The 27,979-nt window shown below is 29.4% G+C and overlaps 1 protein-coding gene across 1 annotated transcript; it reads left to right on the forward strand.

Moving 5' to 3' along the window:
- The first annotated feature begins 3,676 nt into the window (after positions 1-3,676).
- Positions 3,677-27,786, forward strand: LOC148305698 (circadian clock-controlled protein daywake-like). The gene is made up of 6 exons (XM_088266306.1): positions 3,677-3,869; positions 23,609-23,751; positions 24,487-24,581; positions 24,815-24,948; positions 25,718-25,867; positions 27,496-27,786. Exons 1-6 carry the CDS (start codon positions 3,794-3,796, stop codon positions 27,648-27,650), a joined length of 753 nt encoding a protein of 250 aa, XP_088122432.1. The 5' UTR covers positions 3,677-3,793; the 3' UTR covers positions 27,651-27,786.
- Positions 27,787-27,979: the final 193 nt, after the last annotated feature.

Consider the following 27,979-nt stretch of genomic DNA (forward strand, 5'->3'; position numbering starts at 1 on the left):
CTTCTCAGGACATCCCAAATGAAGACTCTACAACCCATTGCAGGCCTAACACTTCGCAACAGAGTTAGACACTCTGAAATAAGACAAATCAGCGATGTGGAAGAGGTTGTGCGATAGAGAAGAGAAAGAATACGTTTCTGGAGAAATCATGTGGGAGAGCGAGTTCGGATTGAGTGGTGAGGATAGCAACGGACAGCAGCATAGGCGGGATCAGACCCCCAGGAAGACCACCTAAACGATGGAGAGATAGCTGGTCTCCCACCTCCCAGGAGCGGACCGGAGAATGACAGGACTTAGTCCTAAAAAAAAGAAAAAGAAGAAGACTCATAGTTTAAAAATTAACTTCTGTTTGTAATCGATCCCCTGAGAATATAAGATAATATATAAAAAGCGTATTTATTTGTAAGATACCAATATTGATCAATAAACCCATCAAAGCAATGTATAAATACAATGACTAATGATAGTCCAAAAAAAGTCGATCGAATAAAAGAAAAAAAAATCTTAGGAATATTCCTTAAACGGATGTTTAAAAGAGGTCTTTGTTAAATTGACGTAAATGATTTTATGATGACTTGATGACTAATAAAAAAAAATGTTTTTTTTTAAAGTTTGTATAAGTGCAAAGAGTGTAAAAGAGGAAAACGGACAAATTCAACACGTTGTTATTTAAGCTTTCAAGGTCGCCGAGGTCTTAAGGGGACCTATTCACACTCGAATATGTTTCGATCAGCAAAAAAATACTTTATTATATATTACTTAAATACATTTTTAATGCATTATATGTATATTTTTTTCCTTTATTTTCAAACTCCGCCCCCTTGAATAATCCCCCCCTCTAACTTAGCACACTCCTTATTTATAGAACAGTCAATTATTACCTGACCATGGCGAGTGTTTTTGCCTAGAATATTCACTCATGAATTACATGAAATTATAGTAACTTTAAACATAAAGAGTAAATCCACTCACAAGTAGGCATAGGCTATGAAACTTATAAAGTTGAAGCCTGAGTAGAGACATGATAAACGGTGTTGCATAAGCCGTAGCTAGATTTCAGAGTCACTTTTCAGGACGTTAGGTAATTTAAAAAAAATACCCGAGTATGGAAGCTTAGCTTACGAAACTAGCCGTCATAAAATAAACTGAAGTGGTAAGGAAACAAGTGTTTCACAAACACTCATTGGCCCAAACTTGCTTGGCCAAAATATTTATCAAACATATCCGATAGTGGATGGGTGGTTTTAAAATATTGCAACATTTGTTTGAAACATAATTGCAACATCATATTTGAGTGCAAATACAAGCAAAAAATAGTTATTTCATTCAATAAGGTGATCATCGCTCAAAGTCCCTTTGGAGTCAATTTCTGCCATGTTTTTCTATGATTATTAGGTCAACCGAATCAAATAAATACATTTTTTTATTTATTATTTATTTTCTTTATCGTTCATGTAAATCGATTTGAAAGGATTGTCCTCTATCAGGCTCACATGATTGGATAATATATAAAGGCCTCGGAAGCCGAAATATCTATCACAAAAGGAAAAATAAATCGATGATTTTTTTTTAATTACCTAACGTCCGAGTGATTATGAAATCTACCTACCTACCCCTGCGGGAAGCAGCGTGATGGTTAGCTAGTTAGTTGAATATCGCAATCCCAAACAAATGTCTTAAAAAATGAACTTTTTATGATGGACGAACATAAGGAGTATGTTTAAATAAATTAATCGTAAGAAAGATACAAATTTATTTGTATATATTGCATAAATTAAATTCGTTATTATAAAATAATAATAATAAATTTAAGTATTTCCTGGTGTGCGATAATAAAAATAAAACGTGTTCAATTTGGTGACAACTTCCGTAAAAATTAATTTAAGTTTAATGTAAATTAGATCTGTATTATGAAGATGTTTTTATGACGGTATTTTAATACATCAATTAATAACAAACAAAGAGTGCAAATATTTATAGTTTTTTACGAATCTAGTGAAAAGTCACAAACTTTATTACATAAATTTGTTATTAAATAATATTTTAGACTGTCCCTTATTATTTCAAATGATAAATATTTACTCCCTAACCAGAAACACGAGAAACCGTCATATATTTTATTGCAATAACAGCCGGACAGTGTCTGGATTCAATATTCAATACACCGAATGCAAAACCTCGGCAATGATTTCGCAGACCATATCGATATCTGGAATATGTCACTTCCTAACTATAAAGCAATAATAATTACAATATTTTTTTATTTGTTCGGGAATTGTACAGCTTACATATAAAAAATGATATAATAAACAATAGTTACATTAAAAATAATAAACAATATATTACATCAGCAAAAATAGTTACGTAAAAAAGCCAATTAAACAATTCCACATTTATGTTATAAAACTATAAAAAAAACATTCAGAGATTTAAAAAAAGGGTATGAAATAATATAATAGATTTAGCAGGAAGGAGAAGAAGGATATTTCAGGCTTATGCATAATTCCTTGTTTTTTATATGTTCATCCTTGTTTTGATTAACACTTTTTGAACCAATAATATACATAAAAAGAGAAAACATATAATTTTTTAAACACAGGTACTAAACTGGAGTTCTATTCTCTTTGCCTACCCCTGCAGTAAGCGGCGTAATGTTTAGTTAAGTTTTTTTTTTTTTTAATATTTAATATTTTGTATTGTTATTGTAAAATCACATACATATATAAGAAATACATATAGTATATGCTTCTTATTATTTCATTCTCATTTCAAACTGAGCTACAGATCGGCTGTCCAAAATCAAAACACAGTAAGGGACATTTTTTTTATAGTATGATTATTTGCAATTTTGGACTAAGTAGAATCAACTTATATTATTTCGAGAAATAAAAATACTTTGTGTTCTGATCCACTCACATTTTTATTAACCAACTAGTTTCGGCATGAACCTGTTGCCCTCTTTAGGGTTTAATTTATTACTAGTAATAAATTATTCGTATTATTAGTAATCAATTAAACCCTGAAGAGGGCAACAGGTTGTTGTGAGTGAATGTGAGTGGATCAGAACACAAAGTATTTTTATTTCTCGAAATAATATATCAATATGATCCACAAAGTTAATGCTTTCAATATTCAAAACAGAATCTACTTAGTCCAAAAATGCAAAAAAAACCATCTTTAAAAAAAATGTCCCTTACTGTGGTTTAAGTTTGGACAGCCGAGCTACTCTTGTCTAGAACATAAATATTTTTCAAAGATTCGAGGGCAAAAAATTCTCAGCACAATTTTTTTAAACCCTTATCCACACCCCAATGGTGCATAGGGCACTGCATCATAAAAACGCAGTGTTACCTTGATCGTTAACACATGAAAGAAAGGTGATCAGCTCTCCGCTTCAGGTACCAATCCAGGGTAATATTGAATGAATAAAGTGAAAAAAACACGTATTTATTTATTTATTTGACCCCCTCTGGGAATCTAAAACGAGACCTCCTGAACGGTAGCCGGGTGTGCTTACCATTACACTACGGAGGCGGACAAAATGATATAATTAATTCTCAGCGCAATAGTGCTGAGAATTAAATATGATTTTAAGAAAATAAAAGTGTTGGTCATTTGAGCTTTATTTTTTCTGCGGATCGACGCTTATATAAACGCGGGGATCACCAAAGGAATTAGCATTAATCTCGCGGACCCACGAGGTAATAGTTGTCTTTGAATTCCGCGCTTCTTTAAATCGAGACAAGATTTCCTGAAATTAATTTATAAACATTTATATATATATATAAGTAAAATGTCCAAATTAAATATGTTTCTAATGTTTGTGATTCTTCAAACACTGACGGGTGTCGTTTTTGGAGCCAGCATCCGTAAGTAACCTGTTAATATTCTTAACCCTAGATATCTAAGCTATATTTGTAGATAAATAATAACTAAACTTTCGTCAGGCGCACTAAGCAATTAAAAACGTGAAAATTATCAAAAGTGACGGTGAGTGGTTGTATACTAATATTATTAACATTAAAAATAAAAAGTTATTATAAAAAGTGCATATTTATTAAAAATAGTAACTGGTTACATGACACTTAAAGTTTGGTTTATAAGGAATGAATGTCGAGTTGTGGTCCCGTGGTTAGTGTCGCGGACTCTTAAGTCAGAGTTTCTCGGTTCGAGTCCACTCTACCACAATTTGATACCTATTTCTTATAATGAGCCGCTTAGGCTCACAGAAAAAGTATGAAATTGAAATATTTGTGTAAATAATAAAAACACAAAAAATTATCTTAAAAAAATCAGTAATTATAATGTAAGAGACATTTAACAATAAATTAGTATTCCGTAAACAAAGCCTGGCGGGTGCGGGGTGCAGGGAAGTAAGTGTACTTGACTTTTTCGGGGAAGCGCGTCGTCGCGTGGACGAATGTTTAGTTATCTAGGGGTAATAAGGCATAGTAACTTTTTGCTTGATCATTAGTATTAATTAATCAAATTACTATTTCATGGTGTTTGAAAATGATGCGAAATACATCGTAACACGTGTTACAACAGATTTTAATAAATAGTGGTATTCACCAAGTACATACATATTTTATTAAAAATAACAAATTAAAATGTTGGGTAATAAATCCAAAGTTAAACAAGGTTTATTTGGTTGAATTCTACATTTATTTATGTACATGTTAATACGTGACGCGTTTCGTCTTCTTAGGACATTATCAAACACTCTTGTTTGAGTATTTGATAACGTCCTAAGAAGACGAAACGCGTCCCGTATTAACATATACATAAATAAAAGTAGAATTCAACCAAATAAACCTTGTTTAACTTTGGATTTATTACCCAACAATTCAATATGGAATTCTATCAACTGTCTGCAGTAACAATAAATGAATAAAAATGTTTTATTTAATGTTTCGGCATTAACTTTATGGTAAGACATGTTACAATGATTAAAGAAAACACTTGTTTTTTACCACTTGAGTTTTATTATAGACTACATGTTTCAGAAGTTAAACTTCCATACAGGAGAATGTGACCAAGTGCATTTTTAACAAAAACGTGATCATTGACTATTTGGTATCTTACTAGCACAATATTGCCCTGAAAAATCCCAAAAAGATTTTAAACTTGGAAATATTCTATATTGACTTGTTAAAAATGGCTAACTGCATTGATGTTTATTTACTTGCCAAGCAAAAGTGACTTAAGTGGCCCTCCTGAACATTTTGCATTTTGTCAGATGGTCACTTTCTCCTGTACGACTACGATATATTGAAATAAAGGATCTTTTCATTTATTTAAAAAGCTTTCCCTAAATGTTGTTTACGTGAATGTTTATTAATATTATACATGGTGTAAATACAGATAAGAGTTAGAAGAATATATATATATATATATATATATATATATATATATATATATATATATATATATATATATATATATATATATATATATATATATATATATATATATATATATATATATATATATATATATATATATATATATATATATATATATATATATATATATATATATATATATATATATATATATATATATATATATATACATATATATATATATATATATATATATATATATATATATATATATATATATATATATATATATATATATTTTATATATATATATATATATATATATATATATATATATATATATATATATATATATATATATATATATATATATATATATATATATATATATATATATATATATATATATATATATATATATATATATATATATATATATATATATATATATATATATATATATATATATATATATATATATATATATATATATATATATATATATATATATATATATATATATATATTATATATAATATATATATATATATATATATATATATATATATATATATATATATATATATATATATATATATATATTATATATATATATTATATATATATATATATATATATATATATATATATATATATATATATATATATATATATATATATATATATATATATATATATATATATATATATATATATGTTCTTCTTACTCTTATCCGCACCCAATAGTGCATAGGGCACTGCATCGTATTGATGCAATGTTATCTTGATCGTTGTTTACATGAAGGCAAGGTATATAAATAAATAAATGTATTTTTCCGCCTGTAATAATATTTGGCATGTAAATTTTGAAAAACAAAAATGACACGAAGATATTATTTTATGTCATTGTAAATACCCGTAGATTTATTTTCCGCAATGCCAAAACATGTTGTAGATATGTTTATATTGCATAAGATTTACAGGAAAATAATGCTGTTGATTTTTTAAACATGTTTAAGACATTGAAGGTTTTGTGATCAAAACATTGTGTTTGTATATTTAAAAAAAAAAGTAAATTTTTTAATTGCATTTTCTTGCTTTTAATATTTTCCCCTAATGGTCAGCACGCTCGGCTACCGTTCTGGAGGTCCCGGGTTCGATTCCCAGGGAGGGGTCAAATAAATATAAGTGATTTTTTCACTCTAATATTTATTCAATATTACCCTGGACTGGTACCTGAAGCGGAGGGCTTACACCTTTCCTTTGTGTGTTGACGATCAAAATAACACTTTGTTTATATAATGTAGTGCCCTATGCACCATTGGGGTGCGGATAAGGGTTTAAAAAAAATGTTTTTTTACTAAACTCATTTTGGGCCAATTACATAGTCTCACATTTGCAAAAATATGAAGACTCCCATACGTTTTTACGAATGAAAATATATTTAAATATAAATGGTGATTTGATGCAGTGCTAACTTGATTGTAAATTTTTACGATTTTTTTTTAAAATTACGATATCCCGACCCAAATTAAGGGATTCATTTATTGGTTCGGCAGTCACATTGCGGTAATATCTATCTATTTTAAATTTAAGTTGTCAACTATTTCTTTAATTCTATTGTGGCACTTTTTTCGATACATTCAGCATCATCAACATACGCATGTTGAATATAAGCGTATGTTGATGATGCTGTGTCATGTCACAATAGATTTAAAGAGAATATAATTTATATTTGAAGCACTACCTTTGTGGTTTTCCATTTAATTAATAATTAAAATGTAACTTCGTTTAAAATCATTATAAATTTTTATGGTGATTTTAAACAAAATTACATTTTAATTATATTATTGATTTAAAGAGATTTTAGCGGTATTTAATAATAATAATAAATCCCTTACCGCATCCCAATGGTGAATAGGGCACTGCTCCATATAAACGCAGTGTTATCTCAATGGATTACACATGAAGGAAAGGTGATCAGCCCTCCACTTCAGGTACCAGTCCAGTGTAATATTGAATAAATATTAGAGTGAAAAAATCACTTGTATTTATTAAACCCCCCTGGGGATTGAACCCGGGACCTCCAGAACGGTAGCCGAGCATGCTGACCATTAAACTACGGAGGCGGACAGAAAGAAATTTATTTGGAAAGAAATTAAAATTAGCGGTATTTACCGAGCAAAATTTAAATAAAAAGAAGAATTTATCGGAATTGTTTTCACATGATTATAATGATTTATTTTTTTATATTTTGACATCTCAACAGAGATGAAGAAGAATATGGAGGTCAGTATATTTTATAACTCCTAAGTGGAAAAATCTAAAATTGTGATCAAGTATTTGGACACACCCATAATGTTGTGAATTTTTTTTATTTTTTTTTTTAAATATTAGTGTAAATGTTTACTTTCAGCTTAATTCGTAATACTAGATATATATGCATGTTTTTCATCAAAAAATACACATCGCTCACTCTTTTCAAGAACGTCATAAATAAAAAAAACTTAATTTTACATGAGAACGTTTTTAAAGTTTATAAATATAATACAATGTATTAAAAATAAATATCAAGCCACGTATTGAAGTTTTTACTGTACAACAGATCTTTTTAGGTGAAACCTGAATGTTTTTTCTCCATTTGAAAAATATTGAGTGTATTTAAGAAATTAATTAAACATTACCTTTCATCAAAATGCAAAAACAACACTTTCTGCCCTGTAGCGAGTAAATATAAAGTTAAAAATATGCCTCTTTTGCTGGAATATACTACATTTTCTGGGCATTCCGAAAACATGCACAACTGAAAATTGACGATTTTTTATTTATGACGTTCTTGAAAGGAGTGAGCGACATGATAAGGTACATAATATGACTCTGTTGTTATCGAAACATGTGATACATTAATAAACTCAAAATATTTCATAAGTATACATTGTGGCTATCTCATTGATTGATGAGATTGCTAATTAAATCCTCTAACTCTACAATAAAACTATTATTCTTAAGTAGCAACTCATGCCCTTACTTTTAAGGTAAAAATTTACGTATTTTAAATGTTGAGCTATTTTCAATCTCCAAGTTCAATTTTTTAAAAGAATCTGGACAAACACTGCGTACTTAAATATATTAATTTAGATTAACTTTTAACTACATAAAATCGTTTTGACTTATTTCAAATCAAAAATAAACATTATTTTTTGACATCTCATCAAAGATGAAGAAGAATATGGAAGTCTGGGCATTTACGGGGCTGACGACCGTCATAGGCTGGTTTAAGTAATCACTTTACACACGTGTAACATTCACCAATTCTACCCATTATTGACAACCACACTACTCAAATTCTTAAAAGTTCTTTTTATATGAACCAATTTAGAAACCTTGTTCTTGAATCAATAGAACTTCACTAGAGACATCTATTGGTGAGATGTAAAGAAGCTTTTTACTAAGCAGAAACTCTTATATTAGAATATAATATAAGAGTATACAAGTGTTTAATTTTTAAAATTGTCATCTTGTTCCAAAAATCGATACCCACTCTACCACAATTTGAAACCTATCTTTAATAATGACCCACTTAGGCTCACGGAAATTGTATGAAATTGTATTTTTGTAAATAAAAATAATTAAAACAAATGTTTTTCTTTAAAAATTAAGTATAATTATACCAAATAAATAAATAAATTAAAGACAAAAGTAAGATTGAATATATCATAGTCGAACAGGAGAAAGAGACTAACAAAACGTAAAATGTTCAAGAGGGCCATTTAAGTCACTTTTGCTTGGCAAGAAAATAAATATCAATGCAGTTAGTCATTTTTAACAAGTCTTTTTTAAATATATATATATTTTTTTTGACATCTCATCAAAGATGAAGAAGAATATTCCGAGAATTTGAGTAGTGTGGTTGTCAATAATGGGTAGAATTGGTGAATGTTACACGTGTGTAAAGTGATCACTTAAACCAGCCTATGACGGTCGTCAGCCCAGTATTTACGGGGCATTTGCCCAGACTTCCATATTCTTCTTCATCTTTGATGAGATGTCAAAAAATAATATGAAAATTACTCCTGTAATTGGAGATAATCCAGATTTTGTGAAAAAGTATTTGGACACACTCAAAATGTTGTAAGTCTTTTTTATACTTACTTTTATACTGTTTGTCATACTTCTAAGTTTAAAATCCTTTGGGATTATTTTCAGGGCAATATTAAGCTAGTAAGATATCAAACAGTCAATGAGTAGAAAATGCACTTGGTCACTTTCAGGAGAAATAATACAGGAGTATGACATGATATGTACACAATTAATATGCAATCTATTTTAAGGATATCATGGTCAGTGCGAATAGTTTTCTGATGAAAAAAAACAATGACCAAATCAATTCCACGAACCGAACTTAAACTTAAAATCCTGAGCATATCTTTGTCAATACGATCATTCTCGGTACAGCTGACTCAAAACTTAACAAGCAAAGATCATCCTCACCTGTGGTCACCAGTAATGGTCATCTACATTACACATTTAAAATAAAAAACCTAATGTATTACCCGTTTATTCAAATGTGATGACCAGTAGTTTAATGAATAAAACATCTTCTCTCAATAAGATCGCTATCAGTATTAACAAGGTATTAAACATTTTCATCAACAATTTACGTTGTTTCGTAAATATTATTGATATTGAAATATTAATGATTTATGTGATTATGGAAATAAATGCCTCTGCCTTTATGTCTGCCTCCATAATGTAATGGTAAGCACGCTTGGTCCGGGAGCAGTGGAGCACTGGAGGTCGCGGTTTCGATTACCAGTGATTTTTTCACGCTGATTTTGATTCGATATAACCCTGCACTAAAGCGGAGGACTGATCACCTTTCCTTCATGTGTCATGTGATCAAGATAACACTTTTTTTTTTAAATTACCTAACGTCCAAGTGACTCTGAAATCTGGCTACGGCTTACGCAACACCGCTTATCAAGACCCTACTCAGGCTTCAACTTTTTAAGTTTCATAGCCTATGCCTACTCATGAGTGGATTTACTCTTTATGTCACTACTGATGTCTAAAGTAACTATAATTTCATGTTATTCATGATTGAAAATTCTAGGTAAAAACACTCGCTCAAGATAACACTACGTTTATATGATGCAGTACCCTATGCACCATCGGTTGCGGATAAGGGTATAATTATTTATATATATATATATATATATATATATATATATATATATATATATATATATATATATATATATATATATATATATATATATATATATATATATATATATATATATATATATATATATATATATATATATATATATATATATATATATGTATATATATATATATATACATAAATATATATATATATATATACATATATATATATATATATATATATATATATATATATATATATATATATATATATATATATATATATATATATATATATATATATATATATATATATATATATATATATATATATATATATACACCGCAGGACAAAAAAATTTACGAGTTTACTTGCTACCGCACGCCTTGACTTTACTGAACTCTTTTTCTGAGAAATCCTTTATCGATACCTCTTTCTTTTGTTCAATAAATTAAAGACACTTTGTGTCACCTTTCTACAATATTTACATTTTAAAATGTCTCAATAATTTTGTTTTACCCGCGTTTGAGGGAACATAACACAACAATCATGGAAAGTGCAAAGCAAAGTCGATTGCGATAAAATCCAAAATAATCACACTGTCGCAACAAAACATATCTAATTGTAAAATATCTCGTCGAGTTGGGTATTCAAAAGGTGCAGTGAGGTTTTTATTTAAAAAAATCCAAGAAACTGGATCCATAGAACGGAAAAAAGGAAGCGAATAGGGGCGCGCGACATCTGCCCGAGATGATCGCTTAGTAAAAAAAAATGTTATGCGCGATCGATTTTTAACGGCACTTAAAATACACGCAGAGGTGCAGTCTACCAGCTAATCAACATTTTCAGTAAAAACAGTGTCCAGGCGGCTGTTGGAGCATGGTTTCCAAGCACGAAGTCCCGCAAAGAAACCATTACTGACGAACAAAATGCAGAAGGCTAGACTGGATTGGGCGAAGGAGCACCAGAATTGGACCTTGGAGGATTGGCAAAATGTTATTTTCTCCGATGAATCAAAATTCAACCTTTTTGGTCCAGACGGCAGAAAGATAGTTCGACGAAAACTTGGGGAAAGATACCATCCGTCGTGCGTCACTCGAACCGTTAAACATTCACCCTACGTCATGATTTGGGGGTGCATGACAGCGTACGGTTTGGGACCTCTAAATTTTATACAGGGTACGATGAATGCCATCCAGTAAAAAAGAGTTGAAAAACCATCTTATTCCAACAATCGAGGACATTACGCAGTATACCGCGGACCCGATTTTTCAGGACGATTTGGCGCGTGCCATAGAGCCCGCACTGTGAGTACAAATATTTATTTTTTAATGCACTTTGTAGACCACTTGATAAATAATTTATTGTTTTTCTTACAGATCATTGAATACAAGGATAAAATTGGCTTAAAATCGTTGACGTGGCCCGGGAATAGTCCTGATTTGAACCCGATAGAAAATTTATGGGTGATTATGAAAAAAAAAGTTGGGAAAAAAAAATAAAAAAACATTGAGGAATTAAAAAAAACTTGATTCAAGTTTAGGAATAAGAAATAACATCAGAAATTTAAGATTCGCTTTACGCTTCGTTAAATAATAGAATTTTACATGTTATAAAAAATAAAGGTGAATTCACTAAGTATTAAATATTTTTAAATGTTATAAATATGTTTAAATGTAAAATACCTTAATTTAAAATAAAGCGATTAGAACCTACTTCTTAAACATGAATTAAAAAATTACATGTCTTTTATTACTCCATCACAAACACTCGACCATAAATGAACCGTTATGGGTCTCTAAGGTTCGGATAATCTGATACCTGGTATATAATGGCAATTTCTAAGTACAATTCATGAGTAAGATCTTTCATTTTAACCTTGAAGTAACGAGTAGTCATCACATATGTTAAACAATACAAAAAAAACTAATTAAATATCAAGAATAATTCATTATGTGTCAATTTTAGTTTTTTTGAGGACTCGTAAATTTTTTTGTCCTGGGGTGTATATATATATATATATATATATATTTATTTATTTATATATATATATATATATATATATATATATATATATATATATATATATATATATATATATATATATATATATATATATATATATATATATATATATATATATATAAATATATATTAAACGATCATTAAAATACATATTTAACATTTTATTAAAATGCACAATACTAGTAAATTTAGATTAATGGGGAATCGACAACAAACTTCATTTTCTATCTTCAGATTTAAAAAAAATATAAAAAATTCTGAAAACCACTTTTTTATGCGACGAAATATAAAGGATTAAGTTGTTTTGTTGTATAATATTACAATAACATTTGGAAATCACTTAATTTTAACATATGCCAAATAACTTGTGTGCATTAATAACCCCATTTGATAACCACAAGCACATTTGCTAAATTCTTCATCTCCATTTATAAAATAATCCCTTTTTTAAGAATTCTATATAAAAAAAGTGCCATTTTGTCACTCGTTTACATATATTTCTAAAACGGTTAATAATGTTTAATTTTGAACGGTATCATAAAATGATAATTTGAATTAAATTACATATTAATGGGTGTATCATTTAAATGTCATTACTGAAATAAGGAATTACGTAGAACTCACCAGTTCCGTATTGTTGATGGGTATATTTTATTATTGAACATGTCAATAATTATGGTAAAGTCTTGCTTTGCATATTTAACGCAATTTCGTGTATGCGGTGTCACATAACTCGTTGAAATATGTTTAAAAAATGTTTTTTTTTAAACAAAAATTATACATGTACTTTTTAACATAAACTTAGTAAGATATATTTTTTTTTAAATTTTATAAGACAGGAAAAACATTTTTTACCGCAATGGCAGCGCCATCTGTTGAATTATACTTAACATTACTAAAGCGTACAGAGTGCCTTTTGACACTTTCTATCACATAAGTTTTTCAATCTTTTCGATTGCATCTTTCTTTGCGTCTCTTTGAAATGGCGAGCATTATAAAATTAAACAAATTCGAAATGTGTCCTTTATATTTAATTTATTTTTTCATTAAACCAGCCTGAACCACAGCAAGGCGTGTTTGAGTGCAGCTAGTTATGAATACAAATCAAAACGCGATTAATGTATTTCCATATTTTTGTGACAGCTGTTTCACATTAAGAAGGCATCGTTACATCAAACAGTATGAAAAAAACATTTGGATATTAGCTATATTTCAAACGGTTTAACAAACTCTGTAAGGCTAAACAAATGTCAGGAAATTCAATGAATTCAGCAGAATTAAAAATATATTATCATCAATAAATTGTTGATCGCAACAGAATAAAAGTCAATTCGTTAAATAATTCATTATGTGCATTTTTTAAAGCATTTCCAATGCATTATTCGTAGATTGCAAATTAATTTCAAGGTTAAATATTTAAATTCATTATATTAAAAAAGGTCAGTGAGTTGCTTAAAAATATCATTAAATGTCAAATCGTGATTAACCAAAATGTCCATGACCACGTGAATTATTATGAGTATAATTATCGCATTTATTAAAAAAATATATACTATCTTTTTTGCGTTAATTTAATAATCTCCAACAATTTTGCATAAGTAATTTTATTGAACTAAATGTCAAAATCAATTAAAAATGAATAAAAAGAAATATAACCAACTGCCAACATTTTCTAAAACATCTTTTTACACACAAAATAGGTAGGTATATATATATTTATATATATATATATATATATATATATATATATATATATATATATATATATATATATATATATATATATATATATATATATATATATATATATATATATATATATATATATAATAATAATATATGTATATATATATATATATATATATATATATATATATATATATATATATATATATATATATATATATATATATATATATATATATATATATATATATATATATATATATATATATATATATATATATATATATATATATATATATATATATATATATATATATATATATATATATATATATATATATATATATATATTGTGTAAACGAAAATAATAAATTTATATTTTGAGTGTAAAAAGATGTCTGGAAAATTTTCTGCAGATTAAGAATTTAACAAATGTTCATATTTAAAAGTATGGATATACTTTTAAATATGAACATTTGTTAAATTCTCAATCTACAGAAAATTTCTCAGACATCTTTTTACACAAAAAATATAAATTTATTATTTACGTTTACACAAAAAAATATATACCTACCTACGTATTTTTAAGTTAGGATATTTTGAAAATCTGCCGAAATTTACAAAAACACATTTTTACATAAAAAATAGGTAGTTAAATTTTTAAATATCGAGAATTTCCCAATTTTTTTTACACACAAAATTAAAAATTATTTTTAGATATACACAAAACATAGTTGGTTGTATTTTAAAATGCGAAAATTTGACAATCTACCAGGATTTACTAACATATTTTTTAACCAACCCGATTTCCCGATTAAGCTAATTTTCTAAGACATCTTTTTACACACAAAATATATTTAAATTCCGAAAAATTTCCGATTTACTGAAATTTTCTAAGAATATTTTTGCTCAAATAATATAATAATAATATAATAAAACCCTTATCCACACCCAAATAGTGCATAGGGCACTGCGTCAAATAACGCAGAGTTATCTTGATCGTTTTTACACATGAAGGAAAGGTGATCAGCCCTCCGCTTCTGGTACCAGTCCAGGGTAATATTGAATAAATATTACAGTGGAAAATCACTTATATTTATTTGAACCCCCCTGGGAATCGAACCCGGGACCTACAGAACGGTAGTCGAGCGTGCTGACCATTACACTACGGAGGCAGACAAAATAATAGACAAGTATATTTTTAATTCGAAAATTTGACAATCCACAGAATCCTTGAATATCTTTCTACACATAAAATAGACTAGAAAATTTGAAAATCTTTGAAATTTCCTCAAACATCTTTTTACACACAAAAAAAGACAAAAATATTTTTGAAATTCAAAATTGTCACATGGTGTATTGTGAGTGACATGACCTCCAAAATCATAACAACATAGAATGTCAATATTCTGTCCGCATAACCATGACATTGCGACTAAATTATGACTTCTTAATCGTCACATTAAAAAACTAACAGCTTGCTTTGTTGAGTCAGAGTTGTTTTTATGTACCTGTTTTTTTTAAATAATACTATATTTTATTATTAATAACACTTATATAACATATTTTACGTCACCATTAAAGACCGGAATACTCGGATTATAACTATTAAAAAAATATAAAAAAACACTTTCGAAGGCACATGGCCTGCGAAATTAAATTTTTCATTTAAATGTCAGTGTGTTCAAATACTTGATATCTTCAATAAGAGTGTGTCCAATTACAAGTAGATGTTTGGACACACTCAAAATGTTGGAAATGAATTAATTGGTTTAAATATAAGCTAAAATAAAATTTAGAAAATGAAAAGGATATTTTCTAGCTTTTGTCATATATGTGATTTTAATCCATGATTCAGACCTCACGTACAAATAAATGAGTTCAATAAAAAGAGTTTAACGAAAATCAATAAAAAGCTTAGCTAAAGTTTAAATATTACAGTGAAAAATTACATTAAATATATATTTTGACTTATTTATAAATAGTCATATATATTTTTTTAAATTTTGATTTTTATTTTATTTTTGCACATACGAGTATTCCCTGGTTAATTTGTTTACAATCAGCTTCATACCATCAGTTTATATTGTTCTCCCATGCACAGACCATGCTTATACGGATTTTTCTGGGAGGATCATGCTTATGTATCTCATAGAAAAATGTCTATTAGCAGTCGACATTTTAATTTGTACATATACTTTGTACATTTTTTTGCACATATGTTACTTGTTAATTTTTTATAATAAGTTTCATACCATCAATTTAAATAGTACTTCCATGCCTAGGCGTATTCTTTATTTATTTATATATATATATATATATATATATATATATATATATATATATATATATATATATATATATATATATGTATATATATATATATATATATAAATATATATTTATATATATATATACATATATATATATATATATATATATATATATATATATATATATATATATATATATATATATACCATACATATTTTGCTAATTTCCTTTTAAATGATTTACAATCTTTCCTCGGAAGCGTCTTCACAAGAGTAAATTATAAACATGCTATATAAATCACAAGGCTACACGTTGTAGCGTATGTACCTATAACGAGAATTTGTACAGTACATATATGCATAAAACCCGTGCTTCTGTATATGGCATGTTTGCTTAGCATGCTAATTACTATATTATTGTCATCACAATATCATTATAATAATGGTATTTAATTCTTTTCCGCGTACACTACGTAAACTAAGCATTCTAAACGGAAAATACGACCGTTTTATCAAGACCTAGTGATTTTACACTCCATTTTAAGAATTTATGTAATTTCATACATCGCTCACTCCTTTCAAGAACGTCATAAATCAAAAAACTTGATTTCTAAGGAGATTGTTTTTAAAGTTTAAAAATATAATACAATGTATTAAAAATAAATATCAAGCCACTTGTTGAACTTTTTACTGTGCAACAGATCTTTTTAGGTAAAATCTGAAGGTTTATTCCCCATTTGAAAATTTAATTACATTAATTAAATTTAATTACAATAAAAAAAATAATTAAACACTACATTTTCTTCAAAATACAAAAACAACACTTTCTGCCCTGTAGTTGGTAAATATTCATTAATTGATTCGGCAGTCACTTTGTGGTAAAATCTATCCATTTTTAATTAATGTTTTACTTAGTAAATACCACTATTTCTTAAAATCTACTGTGACACGTGTTTTGATGCATTCCGCATCTGTGACACGTGTTTCGATGCATTCCGTTAAGGTGTTTGAAAATGATGCGGAATGCATCGAAACACGTGTCACAGTAGATTTTAAGAAATAGTGGTATTTACTAAGTAAAACATTAATTAAAAATGGTAAATATTCAGTTAAAAATATGCCGCTTTTGCCGGGATAAAGTACATTTTCTGGGCATTCTGAAAACATGCACAACTGAAAATTGACGATTTTTGATTTATGACGTTCTTGAAAGGAGTGAGCAACATGTAAAACACACTTTAAAGAGACATTAATTATCTTATTGACTCCATCTTAATATTATTGTTTTTGTAGACTGTTAGGGGCAGCTCTACTCGTCCTCAGGTTGTAGATCCTTCTATCATGGGCTACGTCACCTAGACCATGCCTTCGTATCATGTTTTCTTTCTGCAACATCGAAGAGTTATTTAGACTTCCTCTAGATATTAATCGAGAAAGATACACTTTTGTCACTTTATTTTTATATTTAAGTGTGTTATTTTTTTTGTGGAAAGAGAGTATTTGATTTCTTCTTATTAATACAACCATGTACATTTCATATTAAAATTGACTCTTGGAGATAATTCACATTTGCGAATAAGTATTTGGACACTCTCAAAATGAATAAATTAACTGGTCAAACTCAAGCTATGATAATAAAATGAAAAGGATATTTTCTAGCGTTTCTCATGTATGTGATTATAATCCAGGGTTCGGACCTCACATACAAATGAAAGAGTTTCTGCTCAATAAAAAGCTCCTTTCATCTCACCAATAGATGTCTCAAGTGAATTCTAGTGATTCTACTGTGTTTCAACCATATATATATAGAATTTCTAAGAATTTGAGTAGTGTGGTTGTCAATCATAGGTAGAATTGGTAAGTGATCACTTAAACCAGCCTATAACAATAGTAAGCCCCGTAAATGCTCAGACTTCCATATTCTTCTTCATCTATGTTGAGATGCCAAAAAATCTTATGAAAAAAAAACTTGATAAAAATAGGTTAAATTGTGGAAGAGTGGATTCGAACTCAGAAACTCTGACTCAGATTTTGCGACACTTACCACGGGACCACCACCCGACTGAAATTATATCTAGATTATTTTTTCACATCTCAACATAGATGAAGAAGAATACGGAAGTCTCGGCATTTACGGGGCTTACGACCGTCATGGGCTTATAATATGAAAAATAACTCTTAATTGAAAATAATCCAGATTTGTAAACCAGTACTTGGACATACTCAAAACGTTGTATTAAAAATTTATCTGTTGATAATAAATTATAGCAAGTTTTATTCTTTTTTCTTATTTTCTTTTACGTTGCATTTTTTTACTATATGGATAACACACGATTTAAATGCGAACTTTGGTCTGAAAACACAATAATTTAACAATAAATATGCTAAGTTTAAAATCACCACGTTTCAGAAGTTAAGTGGGTTTTTTTGCGGATGACCTAATGTTTTCGGAACATCTTTTTCGCTATCCAGTTTTTTGTTGTTGTTTTGTTCGTGATCCAATATGATTGCTTTAATTCATTAATTTATTTACGGAAATTATTTTTCTTTTATTTATTTTTTATCAAATACCTATTGAAAAATTTCAATTATGTCTCCTCACTGGGTTTTCTCGGGCCGAAAGGAAATATCGCTCACTCCTTTCAAGAACGTCATAAATCAAAATTCGTCAATTTTCAGTTGGGCATGTTTTCGGAATGTCCAGAAAATTTACTATATCCCAGCAGAAGCGGCATATTTTTAACTTAATATTTACCCGCCACAGGGCAGAAAGTGTTGTTTTTGCATTTTGAAGAAAAGGTATTGTTTAATTATTTTTTAAAATAAACTAAATATTTTTTAAATGGAGATAAAACCTTCATGTTTTACTTTAAAAGATCTGTTGCACAGTAAAAAGTTCAGTAAGTGGCTTGATATTTATTTTTAATACATTGTATTATATTTTTGAACTTTAAAAACGTTCTCCTGAAAAATCGAGTTTTTTGATTTATGACGTTCTTGAAAGGAGTGAGCGATATAACAATCGTTTTTTATATAATAAAATAACAACTATGTATTTTTTCCACATATATTTTATGTGACCCGTTACCGGGTCACACTGGATCTGTCGGTAACGACGATATACATTTCAAAACCACATATTTGATTCTACGACAAGCTTATTTTTTCAATACAAAAACGGTAAGAAAAAAAAAATCAAAAACTTTAAATGTTAGCCGAGTTTGAAGAAAATTATGTTGCGAGCTATTAAAAATTCCGCCTTAAATATTATTCTCGTGAATGATTTTAAGTGCAATATTAACACATTATTGCATCATTTTTTCTTCGCATACCATAATTTTACTAAACATATCGCTCACTCCATTCAAGAACGTCATAAATCAAAAAAACTTCATTTTCAGGAAAACGTTTTTAATGTTTAAAATTATAATACAATGTATTAAAAATAAATATCAAGCCACTTACTGAACTTTTAACTGTGCAACAGATCTTTTTAGGTAAAACCTGAAAGTTTTTTCTCCATTCGAAAAATATTTAGTATATTTAAAAAAATTACTAAACAATACCTTATCTTCAAAATGCAAAAACCACACTTTCTGCTCTATAGCGGGTAAATATTAAGTTTAAAATATGCCTCTTTTGCTAGGATATAGTACATTTTCAGGGCATTCTAAAAACATGTACAACTGAAAATTGACGATTTTTGATTTATGACGTTCTTGAATGCAGTGAACGATATGTTATCCTTTAGTTACAATCCTAAGGGTAGGTTGGCAGAATATATCTCCACTTCTTCTTTATATTATCTTCCTCTTCCGGCACGTTTGGGAGGTATAGCCATATTTGGTCCGGACGTTCCTGGCGAATCACCATCCTCTGCCAATAGATCCTTCGATCCTTCCCTCCAGTATACTGTGGAGGAGGTCCTGAGCAGCGAACCAGATCTCTTAAAAGAGGCAAGCTTTATGGCGGCTCTCGGGAGGCATGGCCTTTTCTTGACTACAGTTTTGACCATGGGTTGTAGTGTCCTACGGCGTATTTCCTCTTTCCTCAAAAAGTCAAACACCTAAAATTCATAACAATCATCTATTATCAAAGCTAAACACAATAAGGAAAACAGGCACGTTTATTATTTTGTTTGAAGTTAATAATATAAATTAATAATATAAATTTATATTTATTGACTATTATGGTTTTTCAAGAAACGTGTTTTATTCTACATTTATTTTTACTTATGTATCTTTTTACAAAAATGTTAAAAATATTAGTATATAACCAATCACCGATTCACTTTAAACCTTCGGTGAGTGGTTATATACTAATATTATTAACATTTTTGTAAAAAATAAATTAGTAAAAATGACTAACCACAAAGTAAATGCTTTAAATATGAATAACATTGAGAATACATTGATTTTTAATACCACTATTTCTAAAAAATCCACTGTGACACGTGTTTCGATGCATTCAGCATCATTTTTGATTACTAAAGCTTTTTGTGTCACTAAAGATTTTAAGAAAAAGTGGTATTTACCAAGTGAATTTTAAAATAAAGCACATTTATTAACGAAAGTAATCGTTTTATACAATTCTTTTTTTATACTTTTGTATATTAATAAATTTTACATTTTCGACATCTCAACATAGGTGAAGAATATGAAGTCTGGGTATTTACTGAGCTAATGAACTGTCATCGACTGGTTAAGTGATAAGTTTACATGATTTACAACCACACCAATCAAATTTTTGGAACCTCCTAGAAATATCGCTCACTCCTTTCAAGAAAGTCATAAATCAAAAATCGTCAATTTTTAGTTGTGTATTTTTTCAGAATGCCCAGAAAATGTGCTATATCCCAGCAAAAGAGGCATATTTTAAACTTAATATCTACCCGCTACAGGACAAAAAGTGTTGTTTTTGCATTTTGAATTAAATATATGGTTTAATTATGATTTTTAAACATACTACATATTTTTCAAATGGAGAAAAAACCTTCAGGTTTTACCTAAAAAGATCTGTTGCACAGTAAAAAGTTCAACAAGTGGCTTGATCTTTATTTTTAATACATTGTATTATCTTTTTAAACTTTAAAAAAGTTCTCCTGAAAAATCAAGTTTTTTAATTTATGACATTCTTGAAAGGAGCGAGCGATATGACCAATCTCATGACCACACTTCACTGTATTAAATATTTATTATTAGTTGGTATATTTACGTAACATTGATTTAACGTATCTCGAATAAAACGTATCTCTGAGTACCTATTCTATAAACTCACCTATTCTAAAGACTCATTACGTTATTTATCCAAGAATATAATTAGAGTCGGGATGGATCACGATGAATTGTAAAAACAACTTTGTAATATAATTTATAAGTGAAGCTACCTTTAACGTATCCGCCATGGTGATTTAAATACATATAATATATCTATCTCATTGTTTTTGTTTGTTGTAAAGAAGTACTGTGTGAAAACGATTATAGAGGGTATACATGTATTTTAGAGGTGTGACTGACGGGAGAGATCATAATCTATAAAAACGCCCAGCAATTTGACAGACGTTGAAATAGTACTTCATATATCTTTAAAGCTCAAGTAATTGATTTGAAAAAATTATTCAAACCCTCATCGAAACCCGATGGTGCATAGGGCACTGCATGGTATAAACGCAGTGTTATCTTGATCTTTAAATACATGAACTAAAGGTTATCAGCCCTCCGCTTCAGGTACCAGTCTAGGGTTATATTGAATAAATATAAGAGTGAAAAAATAAAAAATAAAATCAAGTCCTAGATCTCCGGCATTCAAATCACAAGCACTTGGCCGCGCTGAGGGCTAGACGTGTATTCACGCTCATGTTTTTAGGATATACCTGGTATATTGGAATTTGTTTTTTTAAACATTGATTTTTTGACTCCTTATTTTCAATAACTCTTTTCTTAGATATATAATACATATTTTACAACCATATACTGTATTTTAAAAAATTATCATTTTCATGCATATTGTATTCAAGACAAAAACGTTGTTTTAAGGAAAAAAAATAATTACGTAAAATTTTACCCTGGTTTAGGGATTGAGTTACGATATAACGTATATTTGGCCTTAAAAACTAAATTTAAGCACTGATTGGCGCTATCAGCTTTGAATGATCGAATTGAAAAACCGAAATTTGTAATGCATTTTTAAAAACAAGTCGTTATATGATTCCGGTTATTTAATTCGATCTCCCGTGTCTAGTACATTTATAAACACATTATTTTGCTATAAACTTATTACCAAATTTAGGAGTTCAATGACTGGACATCCTGTTTATCTATGACTTCCTATAGCTCCGAAACGCAACTGGTATAATTTTCCTAATAGTAAAGGAAGATTAGTTATTATTTCTACCGCTAGGTGATGATGTGACGTCACTGCCTAAACGCTTTAATTTCCTGTATTCATCGTTATCGGATTTCTTTGTCACAGGTAGTGAAGGACATTGGAACCATAAACCAAGCTAGGACACAAAATGCCGAGCCTCTTTTAGTGGAACGGATTTTTTTAAACTAGAAGTGCCAGCGCCGTACCGTAGTTGAACTGAGTCGTGGGTTCGATTCCCGCCATGTGCAAAATAAATTCAAGAAAGATTTTTTATCAATTGGTCTGGGTATTTGTGATGTATTTTTCACATTTACCTTCCCTATCCTTACTATCCTACCTGCAGAAAAGCCTCTTATACAGGCTTTGCGGGTTATTCATTTTATATAATAATAAAAACTAACTGTGGAAAAATATTTTTATTTACATATATAATAATAATAAATAAAAAAACCCTTATCTGCACCCCAATGGTGCATAGGGCACTGCTTCATATAAACGCAGTGTTATCTTGATCGTTTACGTATGAAGGAAAGGTGGTCAGCCCTCCGCTTCAGGTGCCAGTCCAGGATAATATTAAATAAATATTACAGTGAAAAAAATCACTTTTATTTATTTGACCCCCCCTGGGAATCGAGCCCAGGACCCCCAGAACGGTAGCCGAGCGTGCTGACCATTACACTACGGAGGCGGACTACTCATTTATATGGCAAATTAAAATTAACATTTGTTTATTTTTATTCCAGCTGAATATATTCACGTATGCAAACGAGACCAGGATACAATCAGTGAATGCGTTCGAAACTCTATAGAGTTCCTTCGGCCGAGGCTGATCAAGGGAATCCCAGAATTGAAAGTCCCTGGAATCGAGCCTTTGGTTATCCCTGAAGTAATTATAACACAGATAATTCATTTTTTATATTATAATTACATATTACAATATCTATATAAATAAGTAACTAAAAATAACATAACCATCACTATCCATAGGGGTAGGCATACAGATTTATGCAACTGTTTTATTTTTATATTTAAGGGTGTAGGGGAGAGTGCCCATGAATGGGACGTTTTTGATTTTGTCTCTCTAGTTCTTCTCTGTTAAATAAATCACAAAAAGTAAACGTAGTTTTTCTTTATTCGATCTTTAAGCTAAAAATATGCAGTACTTTGTTTTCGAAAAAAATTAACTCGATTGCCTGAAAAATCGATATCAAATAATGTCCCATTCATAAACACCGTTCCATGAATGGTACACCAGTATACCATGAATGGTACATTATTAAAATGCAAGATCGATAGAAAAATTATATTTCAAAACAAAAATTATCTGTAGACACTTTCGTATAATACGTAGACGTATGCAAAAGAAATTTTATTCAACATTTTCGGCAAAAAAATCAGATAACCTTATATTCCACAATTTTCATGGGCCATATAATTTACATTTAAGCCAGTTCACAGCACCATCCTCATACATACTTCTATCGATAATCCTTATTTATCTCAACTTTGCATACTTTCCTTATATCACCATTTGAACATCTATCATACATCGTTTTGCCGCACATTAATCTGCAGTTAATATAGTAATAATAATATAAAAATAAGTGTAATTTATTTTTAGTTACTGGTAGACCAGGGGAACGTTGTTCAATTTAAGGCGGTTGGAAGAGATGTAAAGGTGTACGGAGCTGGAAACTTTAAATTGAAGAAAGTTGAGTAAGTACACTCTAAAAGTGTATTATGTGTAAAGTGATCACTTAACCAAGCCTATAACGATCGTAATCCCTGTAAATGCCAATACTTCCATATTCTTCTTCATCAGAAGAAGAATCGTTGAGATGTCAACAAAAAAACTTCCACTGTGCCTTGTAACATAATACGTATTAATACGTATTTTTCTCCCCTCACAAAAAAATTAATGAAACAACTTTTTTTTTTACAATTTTCAGTGTTGACTTAGACAGACTAGAAGTGAGAGCTTCTATCTACATTCCTAACCTGCAGCTTGACGGGAAATATGATCTGGATGGCAGGTTGCTCGTGGTTCCCCTGCATGGAAAAGGGGACATCAGGGCGAATGCGAGTAAGTTATTCAATATTTTATTTTATCATTAATTTAACATAAATACTCATGGTCAAATACTCATGAACATTTTACTTGTTCAATTTTTTATTTTGTTTTTTATTGTTATTTTTATTTGGGCATATGCTTTGTTATAATATCCATCTATTTGTTATCTACCCATATTGATTTATCCTTTTGTATCATAAATATTAAAAGTCCTTAAATTGAGCTTTTATACTTTTTATAATTTAATGTTTTTTTTTTTTGGAATTTCGGTTATTAGTTAAAATAAGTAAACAACCATTCATAAATTCGTATCCATATTTTATTTCCATATGGAATCCATACGGAAACCCACCACGCCACTCAACGTCTTGTCGGTGGAGTTCTTTTTGCATATTTTATTTTTATTATTATTTCCATCTTACTATTATGTGAAATATACATATAAACATAATAAACTAAAAAACTTCAAAATTTTACTATTTTTAAAAACAAAATATGTTGATCATTTACCCATTCTTTTATTTTGCCTTTGTTTCAAATTTTCGTTAGCCTCGAACATGAACTGTTTGATTGTATTAAAATGTTCTAGTCGTGCACTACAGAATTTTCTTGTGGACTATCGTGTAGGCCCTCATTCCGCCTATCCGATAGTCCAAGTTTCACTTCCTTACAATAGCATGGATAATACATATGAACCATACAATTTTTTTAATTAAGGAAATTTAAAAGTAACATTATTAGCATTTAAAAATACCAATTAATTAAAACCCCATGATTTCAGGCAGGGTCCATGGTGATCTGCTCCTGAAGGCCAAAGTAGATGAGAAGAACGGAGAAGAGTACTTGAAATTTACATCTGTCAATGTTAATATCGATATTCAGGACATCGCTGTCGGAATCACCAACCTCTTCAATGGAGATGTTCAGTTTGGTAATTATAATTTTCAATTTAATTTTATTCAAGTTAACCCTAGATTAATAAACTATCCTACGAGTGACATTTTCAGTAAACATTCGTAAAAAATACGGCATAGAAATAAGGAATAAATAAGAAAATAAAAAAAACTTTTAGTTTTAGTATCATAAATAAACATTTAGGTCATAAATAAACCCTGAAGAGGGCAACAGGTTGTTGCCGAAACTAGTTGGTTGTTAATAAAAATGTGATAAAAAAACAAAGTTTTCTATTTCTCCAAAATATAGAAATTTCTCCGTCTTATTCCTCGTTGCTGAGGGTTGTGACCCTTGCAGAAGCAATCACCCTTCTCCAGTTATCCCTTGACTGCGCTGCACGTAGCGCTCCAACCACTGAGGTGCCTGCTGCTGCCTTAATTTGATCGGTCCATCGTGTGGGAGATCTTCCTCTTCCTCTCTTTCCCTCCAGGCTACCGATCACAAATAGTCGTTCCAGGCTATCCTCGTTGCCACGCGTAACGTGTCCAAAGAACTGGAGAACCCGTCGGGTACAGATATTGGCCAGCGTCAAGCTATCTAATCGTAGTTCCTGGCGAATGGAAATATAGAAATACTTAAGTTAAAAAATTGTTACAATCCAAGTACAAAGACTCAGATGGAAAGAAGTATGAGGATAGAATATATGGAATATGTATCACTATGATCCACAAAGTTTATGCTTTCAAAATTCATAATATAATGGCAATATTCTTTGGGTTTAAAAGATCACGTTATAATGAAAAAATAAATATTCACCAGGAAGGTACTGTGAAGCAAAAAGCGCAGGAACGACGTCAACATTGTTTTTTTTCCAGGAATCGTTATTTTGCCGTTGTAATTTTTACGATAGTTTAGTATTCTAGAGTTAAAAGCATTGAATATTTAACAAAGTGAGGCGAAAACTATACAAAACTATTATCAGACCCGCCCTCGTTTATGCCTCCGAATGCTGGACGATGTATAACATCTAGGCAATTAGAAACTGCTGAAATGCAAATGCTAGGATGGTCAGCAAAAGTGTCCTTTAGAGCAAAAAAAAAAGACTTCACCCATTTAAGGAAGCCTGGGTGTAACACATATCAATAGTAAGGTATGTGCGTGTCATGTCATGTCTCCCTGACGTCGACTATCACTTGAGAGTAATTGTCCTTGTATTGGGCAGCTCTAAACAAGAACAAGGTTTCTAAATTGGTTAAAATATATAGAACTTCTTAGAATTTATCAATAATGGGAAGAATAGTTGTCAATAATGGGTAGAATTGGTAAATGTTACACGTGTGTAAAGTGATCACTTAAACCAGCCTGTGACGCTCGTCAGCCCTGTAAATGCCCAGACTTCTTCCATATTCTTCTTCATTTTTGATGAGATGTCTAAAAATAATATGAAGAATCTACTTAGTCCAAAAATGCAAAAAAAAACGTACTACAAAAAAATGTCCCTTACTGTATTTTGAGTTTGGACAGCCAAACTGTCTCCCTGCTCTTGCTCTTTGGAGCAAATTTGCGTTGCTGACAATACCGGTCCACGAGATGCGTAGCACGTAGCCATATTAAGAATATTTTTTATTCAAAGTTAATTAAGTTCATGATTTATTTTCATTCCAGCTGATATTGCCACCCAGTTAGCGAACCAGAACAAGGGTGAGTTCCTGAGGGCTGCTAAACCATACATTGAAAAAACTGTTGCAAACTTATTCAAGAAAATTGCCAATAGGATTGTGGTTGGATACAAGCTCGATGACATCATCCCCCTACCTTGAGGAATTTAACAAAATGGTTACCTTCAAGTATTTTTAATTTAAGGTTTGTGTTATATAATGTGATAAATCTTATACCTATTCCTGTGTTACTTTGATATAAGTGGTTGGATTAAATAAAAATGTTCGTGCAATAAAAGAACAATTGTTTTCATTTTTTGGATGAAGATTATAAATAAAAAATTTATGATTGTCAAAAGTAGAAATGAAATATATTTTTGTATTTAAAAAATAATAATGTATCCATATTGATAAATAAAAACATCAACCTCCTGTTACGTGCATAATATTAATTATATAATTAGACGTAATTTAAGATTTTTGGGTGTTTC

Source organism: Brachycentrus maculatus, unplaced genomic scaffold (assembly GCF_059751285.1).
Source record: "Brachycentrus maculatus isolate JH-2025_06_01 unplaced genomic scaffold, ASM5975128v1 h1tg000265l, whole genome shotgun sequence".
NCBI lineage: Eukaryota > Metazoa > Arthropoda > Insecta > Trichoptera > Brachycentridae > Brachycentrus > Brachycentrus maculatus.

Bases quoted from the DNA above. Each gene is read 5' to 3' on its own strand.
- LOC148305698 (XM_088266306.1), top strand. From the start codon at position 3,794: ATGTCCAAATTAAATATGTTTCTAATGTTTGTGATTCTTCAAACACTG. The intron at 3,870-23,608 runs GTAAGTAACCTG...TTTTTATTCCAG, and splicing joins CGTTTTTGGAGCCAGCATCC to CTGAATATATTCACGTATGC. The intron at 24,582-24,814 runs GTAAGTACACTC...TACAATTTTCAG, and splicing joins TTTAAATTGAAGAAAGTTGA to TGTTGACTTAGACAGACTAG.